General features: G+C 38.0%; 1 protein-coding gene across 1 annotated transcript in view; it reads left to right on the top strand.

The window, feature by feature from the left end:
- The window catches only part of LOC110458656 (translation initiation factor eIF-2B subunit epsilon-like), a 21,941-nt gene extending 6,249 nt beyond the window's left edge, over positions 1 to 15,692 (top strand). The window contains exons 5-16 of the mRNA XM_021510464.1: positions 445 to 600; positions 1,027 to 1,112; positions 2,200 to 2,319; positions 2,457 to 2,557; positions 3,056 to 3,201; positions 3,731 to 3,848; positions 5,746 to 5,952; positions 7,768 to 7,858; positions 8,460 to 8,580; positions 9,252 to 9,332; positions 11,477 to 11,629; positions 15,256 to 15,692. Of these exons, the coding sequence (XP_021366139.1) occupies positions 445 to 600; positions 1,027 to 1,112; positions 2,200 to 2,319; positions 2,457 to 2,557; positions 3,056 to 3,201; positions 3,731 to 3,848; positions 5,746 to 5,952; positions 7,768 to 7,858; positions 8,460 to 8,580; positions 9,252 to 9,332; positions 11,477 to 11,629; positions 15,256 to 15,321 (1,446 nt within the window). The 3' untranslated portion in view covers positions 15,322 to 15,692. The remainder of the gene's footprint in view (positions 1 to 444; positions 601 to 1,026; positions 1,113 to 2,199; positions 2,320 to 2,456; positions 2,558 to 3,055; positions 3,202 to 3,730; positions 3,849 to 5,745; positions 5,953 to 7,767; positions 7,859 to 8,459; positions 8,581 to 9,251; positions 9,333 to 11,476; positions 11,630 to 15,255) is intronic.
- Positions 15,693 to 16,854: the final 1,162 nt, after the last annotated feature.

The raw sequence follows: 16,854 nt of genomic DNA, 5'->3' as shown, positions 1-16,854 counted from the left end.
TTTTTCCCCCCGTAAATGTGTAATAATCTCTTTAACCCTAATTTTTCCCCCCGTAAATGTGTAATAATCTCTTTAACCCTAATTTTTCCCCCCGTAAATGTGTAATAATCTCTTTAACCCTAATTTTTCCCCCCGTAAATGTGTAATAATCTCTTTAACCCTAATTTTTCCCCCCGTAAATGTGTAATAATCTCTTTAACCCTAGTTTTTTCCCCCGTAAATGTGTAATAATCTCTTTAACCCTAGTTTTTTCCCCCGTAAATGTGTAATAATCTCTTAACCCTAGTCTTTTCCCCCATAAATTACTTATTTCCTAGAATATCAACTGTGTAGTGGAAGATGTGGGGGTAAGTGGTGTTGCCTATTTATGTCTAGAAATTCAGACTTGAACTGCTACCAGTAAGTGGTACTGTCTATTTACGCTTGAATTGTCTCCCTTTACAGGAGGTGATTACAGAGCACAGCGATGTCAATCTTCGGTACGATCTCCTGGACTGTCACATCAGTATCTGCTCTCCACAGGTGCCCCAGCTCTTCACTGACAACTTTGACTTCCAGACTCGTGATGACTTTGTCAAGGGCATCCTCATCAGTGAAGAGGTAATCCATATCAAAGTTACATTCCCGGGATTTGTAAAATTTACTTTAATAAAATCTGTTAATGAATTATAAAATAACTAGCATTTATTCACACGATATTTTGTCAGAAGCTGGAATTTAGCTTAATCAAATCACACTTTGTGACTATTATGATGTTGTGTTAGTCATTATAGTGTCAACATTTTACTCTTTATTTGTAATCTTTTATCGGAGGAATAAAAAGATTTTATTTGATTTAATTGATTGCCACAAATTTTCATGAAATTCTCATTTAAAAATTAATTTTAAATGCTTTGAATTATCACTACTATGCAAGACTCATGAAATAAATGATTTTAACATGGAGACTTTCTAAGCTTGTAGGAGAAGGCGTCGTGTGGTCAAGCTCAACATAAAAATATTACTTTCTTTTATCTTTTGACACAGATCATGGGATATGCTATTTATGTGAATGTAATTCGTGAAGAGTATGCAGCTAGAATCTCCAATCTTATAATGTATGATGCAGTTAGGTAAGAATAACAAGAGTCTTATATACTGTAATATAAAAGGCCTGAAGGGTTCTTATTTATCACATAATGTACTGTGTTATCCAGTGAATATACCCATGTCATATTTGTTTGCGTATTAACCCATGTACCCGGTAATATGACCTATCAGCCCTGTGATTGGTTGTAAGTTTCAATTGTTTCAATTGTGATGTCACGCCTAGGACAAGTACATTACGTCACAGACTTACGCCCTGGAGCCAAAATGGCACCTTTTTACATTTCAAGGTTGCATGAAAATTGTCGTTTTACAAGAATAAATGCCACAAATCTTGATTATGTGATTAAAAGGATCTTAAACTCGTTTTCATTTAATATGAAATTTATCAGACTCGTTGCAAATTTTTCATTTTAGCTTGCCAGAGGCTCGTTAAATTGAAAAATTCTTAGACTCGTTTCATAAATCTCATATGAAATGGAAACTCATGTAAGATCCTATATATATTTAATACTGTACATGTAAACATGGAAACTTATGACGGGTATTGTGCATTTAATACATTCTATGTATTTAACAAAGCGTTGCTGATCGAGTCATTTTGGTACATATATAACAACTATTGTAAGCGTAGCCGAATCCACATCAATTTTTTAGACAACTCGTACACATTGTACACCTTTGTGTGCATACGCTTCACTGGTCATTTGTCTGATGAAGGTGACAGTGTACATATCGTACTAGTTATTGAAACGTCACATAGAAATTTTTATTGGTTGTGTAAAATGAACTTGTCACAGTTAATGCATTCTGTTCCTGTTTTAAGTCATTTCTCTCCACATGTAAAATTGGCTTAAAAGATGTACATTATGAATGTATTGGTCTTCTTACTTGAAAAAACAACAACATCGTAAATTGTGCTGTGAGAAAAATTTAGAAATTAACACCAAGCAAAAAACAGTTTTTTGGAATGCTAAATATTAAACCATTATGATAGAAACTCTTGGTTGTTTTTAGACAGTGTATCATACTTAAGTAGAGATATTGCCTGTGTGTTTTGATTTGAACAATCATTCTGGTGATATATTTATGATACGTTATTCTATTTTTCAGTCAAGACATTATGAGTAGGTGGACCTACCCTCTAGTCCCTGACCACACGAACAGTACAGAGTCCACAGTGTCATACGGCCGACATAACATATACCTGAGTAAAGACATAACACTGGCAAGGTTGGTCTCGTGTAACTCAGAACTCAGCATCACTCCTTAGGGAAAACATACAGTATTAGACTGCTTTCAGTTGGTGCCGTTTTGTATATTCATGTATTTGTATTGTCCAAGTTTAATACTCCTGTGTCTTTTTGTAGGGGTTGTAAGTTAGAGGAGAATGTTGTGGTTGGTCGGGGGACATCTGTCGGTAGTAACACAGTGATCTCGCACTCTGTCATAGGCAAGAACTGTAAAATAGGTAAGTACTTTAAGTTCATTATATGGTGAATAAATACATTGTAGACGACTCTTTTTGAAGCTGTGGTATCTCTTAGTGTTAATATATGTAGTACCCGATGGTGTTATATCCATGATAGGCACGGTAGTTTAGTGGTAGGACGCCAGGCTCTACTCAGCTGTAAATGAGTACCGTACGTGGTTGGGCAGCGCTAGAATTGTTGAACGCTAGCTGTTAGCGCCAAAATGGCAGCTCCGGCTGTATGCTCCCCAGGGAGTTGAGAAAGATATTAGCTGGTTGCAAAGGCCCTATAACCACGGATAATAATTTGTGAACGCTTTGAGACGACCTAGGAACTAGGTTGTGATAAAGCGGTATATACGAACCTCAAATTATTATAATTATTATTAGTATAAGCGATGATTATTTGTTGACTGTATGTTTTGACTGGTTATATGTCTGATTGTAGGTGATGATTATGTATTGACTGTATGTGTTGTTTACACGTTTTTACTGTAGGTGAGAATGTGAAGATACGAGGCGCCTACATTTGGGATAATGTAGAGATCGGGGATAACTGTGATATTGAGAGTTCTATACTGTGTGACCACGTGAAGGTGTACAGTGGAGTCACGCTTCAGGCAGGAGACGTCCTGTCATGGGAGGTAAGAACTCCTCTTTATTTTATCTTTCCATTTGACATTAAACATGATATTTATCCAATGGTCACAAGAATGTAGGTGTTATCACTATGTGCTCAAATGGTGATCACCATTTCTGAGTGATAATTTAAATTGTTGAGGAAATATATATTTCTTTATATTACCTTGGTTTTCAATTTCAATACGTCACATATTGAAATCGGGGCAATACATCTCATGTGTATATAATATAACTGACAGCATGGATGTATTAGGGTATGATTGTTGTCAATGCAGTAGGTAATGGGGCATAAACAAATCATAAAAACATCATTGTTCCATGACATGTTTCCCAGAAATACTGTACTACAGACCTTCTGCTGAATTTTTGTTTATCAAGAACTAAATTTGCCAAAATAAACATATATTAATGTATTTCAGAAGCATTGTAAACAGGAAATTGTCAATGCCATAAATAGTGTCAGTCAAGATTTATAGAAGTAAAATAAAAACTATGCTTATGTTCTTGACTTTTTCACTGTTTTGTATTTAGGTCAAAGTAGGACCAGATGTGACCATCCCTAAGGCCACAGTGCTTCAGTCCTCACCTGAAGAGGACAGTGATGATTTTGGTGATGAAGATGAGACGTTAGATAAGAAGGATACCATGGGTGGGTAGCCTAACTTCCTGTTTCTGTTACAAAGCTTGTCAATACATTCTATTTTTAAGCCTTGACATTTTAGTGGAATGGCATTAAGTGTATAAACTTAATTAACAATTATGAAACAAGTTCAACTTATATAAATTATTATTGAGAAAACGCATGTGTTCGGGCAGGTGACCCCATATCTGTTTACGTCTGATCAGGGAATTGAACCCCAGTCACCATGAAAAAGGCAGATAATCAACTATGCCACCAAACCATCCAAAAGGTATCAATACAGTATGTATCAGACACGTCTTCTTGTGTACTTCATTTTTATGTGACATTTAGGTCACTGTGACTTATATTTTCAACATCAAATTTAGCTGCATATTGATGGTTAGACTTTTCTGTAAGCTCCATTTCTCTGATGTCAATTTCTCATAGTCATTTAATCTATAATGTAATGCGTCTCATGTTTGTCTCATACTTATAAGCAGACCTGTTCAGTGAAGTGCTGTTTACTTTGTAGTGGAGAGCTGTCTCATGCTTATAAGCAGACCTGTTCAGTGTAGTGCTGTTTACTTTATAGTGGATAGCTGTCTCATGCTTATAAGCAGACCTGTTCAGTGTAGTAGTGTTTACTTTGTAGTGGAGAGCTGTCTCATGTTTATAAGCAGACCTGTTCAGTGTAGTGCTGTTTACTTTGTAGTGGAGAGCTGTCTCATGTTTAGAAGCAGACCTGTTCAGTGTAGTGCTGTTTACTTTATAGTGGAGAGCTGTTTCATGCTTATAAGCAGACCTGTTCAGTGTAGTGCTGTTTACTTTATAGTGGAGATCTGTCTCATGCTTATAAGCAGACCTGTTCAGTGTAGTAGTGTTTACTTTGTAGTGGAGAGCTGTCTCATGTTTAGAAGCAGACCTGTTCAGCGTAGTGTTGTTTACTTTGTAGTGGAGAGATGTCGCATGTTTACTGTTTACTTTGTAGTGGAGAGCTGTCTCATGTTTATAAACAGACCTGTTCAGTGTAGTGCTGTTTACTTTGTAGTGGAGAGCTGTCTCATGTTTAGAAGCAGACCTGTTCAGTGTAGTGTTGTTTACTTTGTAGTGGAGAGATGTCTCATGTTTACTGTTTACTTTGTAGTGGAGAGCTGTCTCATGTTTAGAAGCAGACCTGTTCAGTGTAGTGCTGTTTACTTTGTAGTGGAGAGCTGTCTCATGTGTATAAGCAGACCTGTTCAGTGAAGTGCTGTTTACTTTATAGTGGAGAGCTGTCTCATGCTTATAAGCAGACCTGTTCAGTGTAGTGCTGTTTACTTTGTAGTGGAGAGCTGTCTCATTTTTAGAAGCAGACCTGTTCAGTGTAGTGTTGTTTACTTTGTAGTGGAGAGATGTCTCATGTTTACTGTTGACTTTGTAGTGGAGAGCTGTCTCTTGTTTGCTGTTTACTTTGTAGTGGAGAGCTGTCTCATGTTTAGAAGCAGACCTGTTCAGTGTAGTGTTGTTTACTTTGTAGTGGAGAGATGTCTCATGTTTACTGTTGACTTTGTAGTGGAGAGCTGTCCCATGTTTGCTGTTTACTTTGTAGTGGAGAGCTGTCTCATGTTTATAAACAGACCTGTTCAGTGTAGTGATGTTTACTTTGTAGTGGAGAGCTGTCTCATGTTTACTGTTGACTTTGTAGTGGAGAGCTGTCCCATGTTTGCTGTTTACTTTGTAGTGGAGAGCTGTCTCATTTTTAGAAGCAGACCTGTTCAGTGTAGTGTTGTTTACTTTGTAGTGGAGAGATGTCTCACGTTTACTGTTTACTTTGTAGTGGAGAGCTGTCTCATGTTTACTGTTGACTTTGTAGTGGAGAGCTGTCTCATGTTTGCTGTTTACTTTGTAGTGGAGAGCTGTCTCATGTTTACTGTTTACTTTGTAGTTGAGAGCTGCCCAGACTTCGGGTCCCGTGGTCAAGCCTATGTTTACAGCCCCCCGACGGAGAGTGATGATGAGGAGGATGAGGCCCAGGTTCACGACGTGTGGGGCCAGGACAACAAGACAGACGATGAGGACGAACTTAGCAGCATTGCTACTGACGACCAATCTGATTTGTCATCTGAGGGGTCACTTCCAGACGATGAAAAGAGTAGGTAGAACTTTTACTTTTTACTGGATATTTCATTGTTTTATCTTGATGTGATGATGTACAGATACCTGTACTGATGAGTTTTCTAAAATACAGAAATCTCCAAGTCATCAGTAATGTAGTGTAATACCTGTGGTATTAATACAGTATTTGTTGTTATTATTCCAGTCTACACACTGTAATACCTGTGGTAGTAATACAGTATTTGTTGTTATCGTTCCAGTCTACACACTGTAATACCTGTGGTAATAATACAGTATTTGTTGTCATCATTCCAGTCTACACACTGTAATACCTGTGGTAGTGATCGATGTAGTGTAATACCTGTGGTAGTAATACAGTATTTGTTGTTATCGTTCCAGTCTACACACTGTAATACCTGCGGTAGTAATACAGTATTTGTTGTCATCTTTCCGGTCTACACACTGTAATACCTGTGGTAGTAATAAAGTATTTGTTGTTATCGTTCCAGTCTACACACTGTAATACCTGCGGTAGTAATACAGTATTTGTTGTCATCTTTCCAGTCTACACACTAATACCTGTATCAGTAATGTAGTGTAATACATGTGGTAGTAATACAGTATTTGTTGTTATCGTTCCAGTCTACACACTGTAATACCTGTGGTAGTAATACAGTATTTGTTGTCATCATTCCAGTCTACACACTGTAATACCTGTGGGAGTAATACAGTATTTGTTGTCATCTTTCCAGTCTACACACTAATACCTGTGGTAGTGATGTAGTGTAATACCTGTGGTAGTAATACAGTATTTGTTGTCCTCGTTCCAGTCTACACACTAATACCTGTGGTAGTAATACAGTATTTGTTGTTATCTTTCCAGTCTATACACTGTAATACCGGTGGTAGTAATACAGTATTTGTTGTCATCTTTCAGTCTACACACTAATACCTGTATCAGTAATGTAGTGTAATACATGTGGTAGTAATACAGTATTTGTAGTTATCGTTCCAGTCTACACACTGTATTACCTGTGGTAGTAATACAGTATTTGTTGTTATCGTTCCAGTCTACACACTGTATTACCTGTGGTAGTAATACAGTATTTGTTGTTATCATTCTAGTCTACACACTAATACCTGTGGTAGTAATACAGTATTTGTTGTTATCTTTCCAGTCTATACACTGTAATACCTGTGGTAGTAATACAGTATTTGTTGTCCTCGTTCCAGTCTACACACTAATACCTGTGGTAGTAATACAGTATTTGTTGTCCTCGTTCCAGTCTACACACTAATACCTGTGGTAGTAATACAGTATTTGTTGTCCTCGTTCCAGTCTACACACTAATACCTGTGGTAGTAATACAGTATTTGTTGTTATCTTTCCAGTCTATACACTGTAATACCGGTGGTAGTAATACAGTATTTGTTGTCATCTTTCCAGTCTACACACTAATACCTGTATCAGTAATGGAGTGTAATACATGTGGTAGTAATACAGTATTTGTAGTTATCGTTCCAGTCTACACACTGTATTACCTGTGGTAGTAATACAGTATTTGTTGTTATCTTTCCAGTCTATACACTGTAATACCGGTGGTAGTAATACAGTATTTGTTGTCATCTTTCCAATCTACACACTGTAATACCTGTGGTAGTAATACAGTATTTGTTGTCATCTTTCCAGTCTACACACTAATACCTGTGGTAGTGATGTAGTGTAATACCTGTGGTAGTAATACAGTATTTGTTGTCATCGTTCCAGTCTACACACTGTAATACCTGTGGTAGTGATCGATGTAGTGTAATACCTGTGGTAGTAATACAGTATTTGTTGTTATCGTTCCAGTGTTCTACAGAGAAGTACTAGACACTTTAGTCAGAGCTAGAGAAGAAAATATCAGGACAGAAAATTTGATTTTAGAGATCAATTCATTAAAGTAAGTATACTGTTAATTTGATGTTTTATGTAGGTGAGAAAGTAAATAAGAAACATGACTTACTGTATACTCTCCAGACCTGGCCAAAGGCCTGAGCGAGTTTATGCAATGGTTGGTAGTCCATAGGGCTTATACCTTAAGGCATCCATTTGTCCATGTGGCTTCACCTTTTTACATTTAAACAACTTCTTCCGTATGACCAATAAGGCTAGGGTGATAATATTTGGTCATAAGCATGCTTTTATCATTCTTCAAGTTAACATGGGTCTTATGTATCAAAAACATTTGAAACAACCATTTCTTGCCAACATCATTGAATAAGAGGTGAGTGCTAAAGACTCATTGGGCCTGTTGTTGCTAAAATGGTTGAGGAATATCCAACTTTGTTGGTACTGATGCTGGTTGAGCAGTATTCATCTATCTGATACTGAGGTTGCTGTCATTGATCCAAAATGACTATGTTTTAACTTTTTTGCTCTAAAAACAATAAAACAATATCTGTGTTCTTCATTAATTTCATTGCATATCTTTACAACAACCAATTGTATCTTGTGTTGATATTAAAATATAGTGACTTTCGTTTTGCCTTTATTTTACACAGACATGCATATAACATAGACATACATGACCTTCATGGTATGGTGGTGAAGGCTGTAGTAGACCTTGGTATGAAAGAAAATCCTGACGAAAAAGGCATCCAACTGCTCACCAACATTAAAACAGTGAGTGAAACAGCTGTGCTGCCTTTACAAACCATTATCCTTGTCATACCGTCATTCCTCTGTCCTCTGTCCTTTTCATCCATTATCTGTCAATCAACGTTTTCCTTTAAAAGCCTACTTCTCCTGATCTGCAGAGCAGTTTTTAACCAAAGTCTGTTTAAAAGATCACTGGACCAAGGGGATTCAGTTATGCATAAATAAAGGGATATGGACACTTCAGGGGATAAAGGGTCAGGACCCAATAGGAGAAATAAAGATATATCTTTAAAAGAAAACCCTAAACCAATAATGGTCAGAAGCATCACCTGGCTAAGGGGACCTTATGCTGTGAACCTGATTAATGATGGGTATGGCCCTACTGGAAAGGGACAGAGAACAGGGTCCAATAACATAGAAAGGAAATTGAGTAAAATAACATGAACTTTTGGTGGTCACATAATTGTTTAAGACATCATTAAATTATTTATTTCATCTTGTTTTAGGGTCAATGACATCATTAAGGATAACCATTCAGGCTTCACATGCAGATAAAAAGTATGCAGGCAGTATATCATGGTTATACAGTTGCCAATTATTTTGATTAACCAATCAAATGTTGTGTTGGATCTCCAGTAAATTAGAATCAGAATTCCTTGCTTTCTGAATTTAATGTGTACAACCTTATTTTTTAGCATATGAAGAGGAATCTGACATTAATAAAGAACTACATCAAGGGTGCTGATTCACAGCTGGATTGTTTACAGATGTTAGAGGTAGTATACATAAGTAGTGTCTGATCTCATAGTGTACATAAGTAGTCTCTGATCTCGTAGTGTCCATATGTAGTCTCTGATCTCATAGTGTAATAAGTAGTCTCTGATCTCATAGTATACATATGTAGTCTCTGATCTCATAGTGTACATATGTAGTCTCTGATCTCATAATGTACATATGTAGTCTCTGATCTCATAGTGTACATATGTATACTCTGATCTCATAGTGTACATATGTAGTCTCTGATCTCGTAGTGTACATATGTAGTCTCTGATCTCATAGTGTACATATGTAGTCTCTGATCTCATAGTGTACATATGTAGTCTCTGATCTCATAGTGTACATATGTAGTCTCTGATCTCATAGTGTACATATGTAGTCTCTGATCTCATAGTGTACATATGTAGTCTCTGATCTCATAGTGTACATATGTAGTCTCTGATCTCATAGTGTACATATGTAGTCTCTGATCTCATAGTGTACATATGTAGTCTCTGATCTCATAGTGTACATATGTAGTCTCTGATCTCATAGTGTACATATGTAGTCTCTGATCTCATAGTGTACATATGTAGTCTCTGATCTCATAGTGTACATATGTAGTCTCTGATCTCATAGTGTACATATGTAGTCTCTGATCTCATAGTGTACATATGTAGTCTCTGATCTCATAGTGTACATATGTAGTCTCTGATCTCATAGTGTACATATGTAGTCTCTGATCTCATAGTGTACATATGTAGTCTCTGATCTCATAGTGTACATATGTAGTCTCTGATCTCATAGTGTACATATGTAGTCTCTGATCTCATAGTGTACATATGTAGTCTCTGATCTCATAGTGTACATATGTAGTCTCTGATCTCATAGTGTACATATGTAGTCTCTGATCTCATAGTGTACATATGTAGTCTCTGATCTCATAGTGTACATATGTAGTCTCTGATCTCATAGTGTACATATGTAGTCTCTGATCTCATAGTGTACATATGTAGTCTCTGATCTCATAGTGTACATATGTAGTCTCTGATCTCATAGTGTACATATGTAGTCTCTGATCTCATAGTGTACATATGTAGTCTCTGATCTCATAGTGTACATATGTAGTCTCTGATCTCATAGTGTACATATGTAGTCTCTGATCTCATAGTGTACATATGTAGTCTCTGATCTCATAGTGTACATATGTAGTCTCTGATCTCATAGTGTACATATGTAGTCTCTGATCTCATAGTGTACATATGTAGTCTCTGATCTCATAGTGTACATATGTAGTCTCTGATCTCATAGTGTACATATGTAGTCTCTGATCTCATAGTGTACATATGTAGTCTCTGATCTCATAGTGTACATATGTAGTCTCTGATCTCATAGTGTACATATGTAGTCTCTGATCTCATAGTGTACATATGTAGTCTCTGATCTCATAGTGTACATATGTAGTCTCTGATCTCATAGTGTACATATGTAGTCTCTGATCTCATAGTGTACATATGTAGTCTCTGATCTCATAGTGTACATATGTAGTCTCTGATCTCATAGTGTACATATGTAGTCTCTGATCTCATAGTGTACATATGTAGTCTCTGATCTCATAGTGTACATATGTAGTCTCTGATCTCATAGTGTACATATGTAGTCTCTGATCTCATAGTGTACATATGTAGTCTCTGATCTCATAGTGCACATATGTAGTCTCTGATCTCATGGTCTACATATGTAGTCTCTGATCTCATAGTGTACATATGTAGACTCTGATCTCATAGTGTACATATGTAGTCTCTGATCTCATGGTCTACATATGTAGTCTCTGATCTCGTAGTGTACATATGTAGTCTCTGAATTCGTTGTGTAAAAGTAGAGAAATTATTCATAAAAGGGATATAGATGACTTTATTCTTTTAAAAGTAGAGACAGAGGAAAAATTCTTAAAAGATGAAGATTTGAGGTAAAAATCTTCAGAAAAGAGATTTTGTCTCCAAAAGCGATAATTCTTGCAAAATTAGGAGAAAAATATATGTATGATAAAATAAAGTAAATGTTAACACATCCAAACACAGTTACTTCCCTTGCAATATTACTGACTTTCAAAATAATTTAAAATCCCAATTCCTAATATCCTATGTGTGTTACTGTTTGTCAGGAGTTCAGTATAATGGACGAGCAGATAAGTGGGGTACTGATGAAGCTAATACATTACATGTACGAGGACATCGACTTGCTGTCAGAACAGGTGATCGTACGCTGGCATAAGTCTATACCTGACGAGGAAGGTCACCTAGACGTTAAACAACAGGTGAGACTGACTGCATTTGGTTAACTTTCATTATCTATGGATATTATTTAGTTCTTTCAAGATTTCACTCTCCAATGTTCCAAATAAAAGCATTTTGAAAATATATCAGAAAAAAATACATTTTTTTAAATTAATAGACAGTGAGTTTGAAAGTTGAAACTTTCCTCATCTGTCCATGTTAGAGGAAGACCTTCTGTCCAGTTAGAGCGAGACCTTATGTCCATGTTAGTGGGTGACCTTCTGTCCATGTTAGAGGGAGACCTTCTGTCCGTGTTAGAGGGCGACCATCTGTCCGTGTTAGAGGGCGACCATTTGTCCGTGTTAGAATGAGACCTTCTGTCCATGTTAGAGGGAGACCTTCTGTCTATGTTAGAGACGACCTTCTGTCCGTGTTAGAATGAGACCTTCTGTCCATGTTAGAGGGAGACCTTCTGTCCATGTTAGAGGGAGCCCCTCTGTCCATGTTAGAGGGAGACCCTCTGTCCATGTTAGAGGAAGACCTTCTGTCCATGTTAGAGGGAGACCCTCTGGCCATGTTAGAGGGAGACCCTCTGTCCATGTTAGAGGGAGCCCCTCTGTCCATGTTAGAGGGAGACCCTCTGTCCATGTTAGAGGGCGACCTTCTGTCTGTGTTAGAGGGAGACCTTCTGTCCATGTTAGAGGGAGACCTTCTTTCCATGTTAAAGGGCGACCTTCTGTCCATGTTAGAGGGAGATCTTCTGTCCATGTTAGAGGGAGACCTTCTGTCCATGTTAGAGGGAGACCATCTGTCCATGTTAGAGGGAGACCTTCTGTCCATGTTAGAGGGCGACCATCTGTCCATGCTAGAGGGCGACCATCTGTCCATGTTAGAGGGAGACCTTCTGTCCGTGTTAGAATGAGACATTCTGTCCATGTTAGAGGGAGACCTTCTGTCCGTGTTAGAGGGATACCTTCTGTCCATGTTAGAGGGAGACCTTCTGTCCATGTTAGAGGGATACCATCTGTCCATGTTAGAGGGAGATCTTCTGTCCATGTTAGAGGGAGACCTTCTGTCCGTGTCAGAATGAGACCTTCTGTCCATGTTAGAGGGAGACCTTCTGTCCATGTTAGAGGGAGACCTTCTGTCCGTGTCAGAGTGAGACCTTCTGTCCATGTTAGAGGGAGACCTTCTTTCCATGTTAGAGGGAGACCTTCTGTCCGTGTTAGAGGGCGTCCATCTGTCCGTGTTAGAATGAGACCTTCTGTCCTTGTTAGAGGGAGACCTTCTGTCCATGTTAGAGGGATACCATCTGTCCATGTTAGAGGGAGATCTTCTGTCCATGTTACAGGGAGACCTTCTGTCCGTGTCAGAATGAGACCTTCTGTCCATGTTAGAGGAAGACCTTCTGTCCATGTTAGAGGGAGACCATCTGTCCATGTTAGAATGACACCTTCTGTCCAGTGAGAGCAAGACCTTGTGTCCATGATAGAGGGAGACTTTCTGTCCGTGTTAGAGGGAGACCTTCTGTCCATGTTAGAGGGTGACCTGCTGTCCATGTTAGAGGGTGACCTTCTGTCCATGTTAGAGGGAGACCTTCTGTCCATGTTAGAGGGTGACCTTCTGTCCGTGTTAGAGGGAGACCTTCTGTCCATGTTAGAGGGTGACCTGCTGTCCATGTTAGAGGCCGACCATCTGTCCATGTTAGAGGGATACCATCTGTCCATGTTAGAGCGAGACCTTGTGTCCATGTTAGAGGGTGACCTTCTGTCCGTGTTAGAGGGAGACCTTCTGTCCATGTTAGAGGGAGACCTTTTGTCCATGTTAGAGGGCGACCTGTCCATATTAGAGGGTGACCAGTCCATATTAGAGGGTGACCTGTCCATGTTAGGGGGAGACTTTCTGTCCATGTAAGAGGGTGACTTGTCCATGTTAGAGGGAGACCTTCTGTCCATGTTAGAGGGAGACCTTTTGTCCATGTTAGAGGGCGACCTGTCCATATTAGAGGGTGACCAGTCCATATTAGAGGGTGACCTGTCCATGTTAGAGGGAGACTTTCTGTCCATGTAAGAGGGTGACTTGTCCATGTTAGAGGGAGACCTTCTGTCCATGTTAGAGGGCGACCTGTCCATGTTAGAGGGAGACCTTCTGACTGGTTTTGTCTAAGATATTTTAACCCAGGTTTGTAGAACACAGTTCAAAAGCTGATACTGAATGGTTATGTATCAAGCGAAATGTTAAATTAGTTTTATTTTTGAACAGTTATAAAAAAAAAAAATCCAATTCCTATTAAAATCTCTATTTGGCCTGAATGGAAGTAACAGAGGTACGTCTTAATGTGGGGTGAAACACATGTGGTCACTCAGGTGACTCGATATACCAGTATCATTGTATCAGATCAGGGAGTTGAACCTGGACCAAATTGGGCAAAGGTAAGTAAGTTCCATCTAGCCACCAAAGTTAAGAGTTGGAGAGAGGGACATCTCACAGCTGATTCTATCTGGTTCTGTCACAAGGTCGAGGGTCACAGTCCCAAAGCTGATACTTAATTATCCTATCACAAGTTACAGGGGAGATTGATTGAGTCCTGAAATTGGTACTGAATGGTTCTCTAAATAATGTAGGTTTATGCTATACCAGCAGCTGTCTACAATATAAGTCATTGTATAATAAAGGCAAAGTTATTGCATAATTAAGGCCAAGTCATTCTAAAATATAGGACAAGTCATTGTTTAATAAAAGCCAAGTCATTGTATAATAAAGGCCAAGTCATTGCATAATGAAGGCCAAGTCATTGTATAATAAAGGCCAAGTCATTGTACAATAAAGGCCAAGTCATTGTATAATAAAGGCCAAGTCATTGTAAAATAAAGGCCAAGTCATTGTATAATAAAGGCCAAGTCATTGCATAATAAAGACCAAATCATTGTATAATAAAGGCCAAGTCATTTTATAATAAAGGCCAAGTCATTGTATTATAAAGACCAAGTCATTGTATACTAAAAGTCAATGTATAATAAAGGCCAAGTCATTGTATAATAAATGCAAAGTCATTATATAATAAAAGTCAATGTATAATAAAGGCCAAGTAATTGTATAATTAAGACCAAGTCATTGTATAATAAAGGCCAAGTCATTGTATAATAAAAGTCAATGTATAATAAAGGCCAAGTCATTGTATAATAAAGACCAAGTCATTGTATAATAAAGGCCAAGTCATTGTATAATAAAAGTCATTGTATAATAAAGGCCAACTCATTGTATAATAAAGGCCAACTCATGTTCAATAAAGGCCAACTCATTGTATAATAAAGGCCAACTCATTGTTCAATAAAGGCCAAGTCATTGTATAATAAAGGCCAAGTCATTGTATAATAAAGGCCAAGTCATTGTATAATAAAGACCTAGTCATTGTATAATAAAGGCCAAATCATTGCATAATAAAGGCCAAGTCATTTTATAATAAAGGCCAAATCATTGCATAATAAAGGCCAAGTCATTGTATAATAAAGGCCAAGTCATTGTATAATAAAGGCCAAGTCATTGTATAATAAAGACCAAGTCATTGTATAATAAAGGCCAAGTCATTTTATAATAAAGGCCAAGTCATTGCAAGTCATTGCATAATAAAGGCCAAGTCATTGTATAGCGCTGTTTTGTGTTACAGATGCAACCATTCATAAAGTGGCTACAGGAGGCTGAGGAAGAATCGTCGGAGGAGGATAGCGACTGAATCAGATATTTACTTGACATTGAAGACATTGTCTGACAACATGGCGTTTAGGAGGACATACTCCATAATAGACGTCAATAAAAAATATCTAGTCAACATGTTTTGATATTCAGTTGAACCCTTGTTAGTCTGACTCTTCAAGCAAACGTTTTTAGAAGAACAGTTTTTCTTCAGCAATGTTACAGGGTGTTACATTAATAATCTGTTACGTCCAGTCTAATTGTTGGCCTCTTATTGTCTTGAAATTAGGCCCTATTTAAAGTGCTATATATTTACTATGTTGTAGAAGATCTCCAAGCCTGTTGTGGATGAATGTGATGTTCTGTAGATGTCAGAATTTCATGTAAAACTATTAAAAAGCTTCAAAGTGTTGTGTAAGTTTCTTTTTCTTCCATTAAGAGTTATTTCATGTTACAGTGTTAAACTCTACCATTGAGCTTGTCAGGAGAGCCCCTCAAGGAGTTACTGGCCATAGGTACAATTTATAAAGGGGTACAACACATATCCCACACATCCCATACAGGCAGTACATGTCCTGTATTCATGAAACCATTCACATGCTCAAGCATGGATTTTGTGCTCAAGTCTAATTTCTTGTTCTGGTTATAAATCAATAAAAACATTATTTCGTCAATGATTCGGAAAAAGACTGAAGAGAATTACAGCTGAGTACTATTGTCAATGATTACATTTGACTTTTTGATCTTTTGACATGATTTAAGTGAGCTACAAGAAATCCGAGCCCAGAATCCATGCTTGAGCATGAGAATGGTTTAATGAATACAGCCCTAGGTGTTCCTCAATCAAGAGACATCGAGAAAACCAAACTTGATCCGGTGCTCCATCGTAACTCTCGGGATCTATATCTTCTCCTTTTTGGTGGCATCTCCTTAATCATCCGTCTTCACATTACATAGCTGTAAGGACGTTAAACGCCAACCAACAAACACAGCTTCCCGAGATGGTCCCAGAACATCTGGCTCCCTGCATTGGCAGCTGATGCAGACTTCGTGTTCCAATCTCTGAGAGTTCTCAGGAGGAAGGATGGCTGGTTAACATATTTCCTGGATTGTGGTACAAGTATCTGTGGCTCCCCTCATCCACGAGTCACTGGCTACCAGATATAGCACTGCTAGAAAAGCAAGTGTCTATTGTTTGATCTTGTGTGAATGCATTAGCTTTATCGCCATCTGAAAGGAAATGGTTGTACTGAAGGTTGGGAACCATAGATGTTACACTGACTCGGCTTCGATCGTAGTAATTCCCAGTTGTAGATCGAGGTGTTGTTTTTACCCTTGTAGCTCGGCGGTTGAGAAGAGAATATAGCTGCTGTTACCCAATGTGTGTTGTAAGAGCCAAAACTATAAGAGCTCCATGCAGAATTGATAATGTGCCTTTTGTGGCCTCTTCTTTAGAACACAAAAACGACCAAAAATAAATCTGCTGTACTCATTGCTGTCTTTATTTTGTTCTCTCTGTTTCATAACAGCGTACTTTAACCTAGCCGCAAGCTTGGCAGTGCCTCACTTTTCA

This window comes from Mizuhopecten yessoensis, unplaced genomic scaffold (assembly GCF_002113885.1).
Source record: "Mizuhopecten yessoensis strain PY_sf001 unplaced genomic scaffold, ASM211388v2 scaffold9685, whole genome shotgun sequence".
Lineage (NCBI taxonomy): Eukaryota > Metazoa > Mollusca > Bivalvia > Pectinida > Pectinidae > Mizuhopecten > Mizuhopecten yessoensis.
Note: the sequence above shows the minus strand (reverse complement) of the source record. Positions and strands in the feature narration are given on the sequence as shown.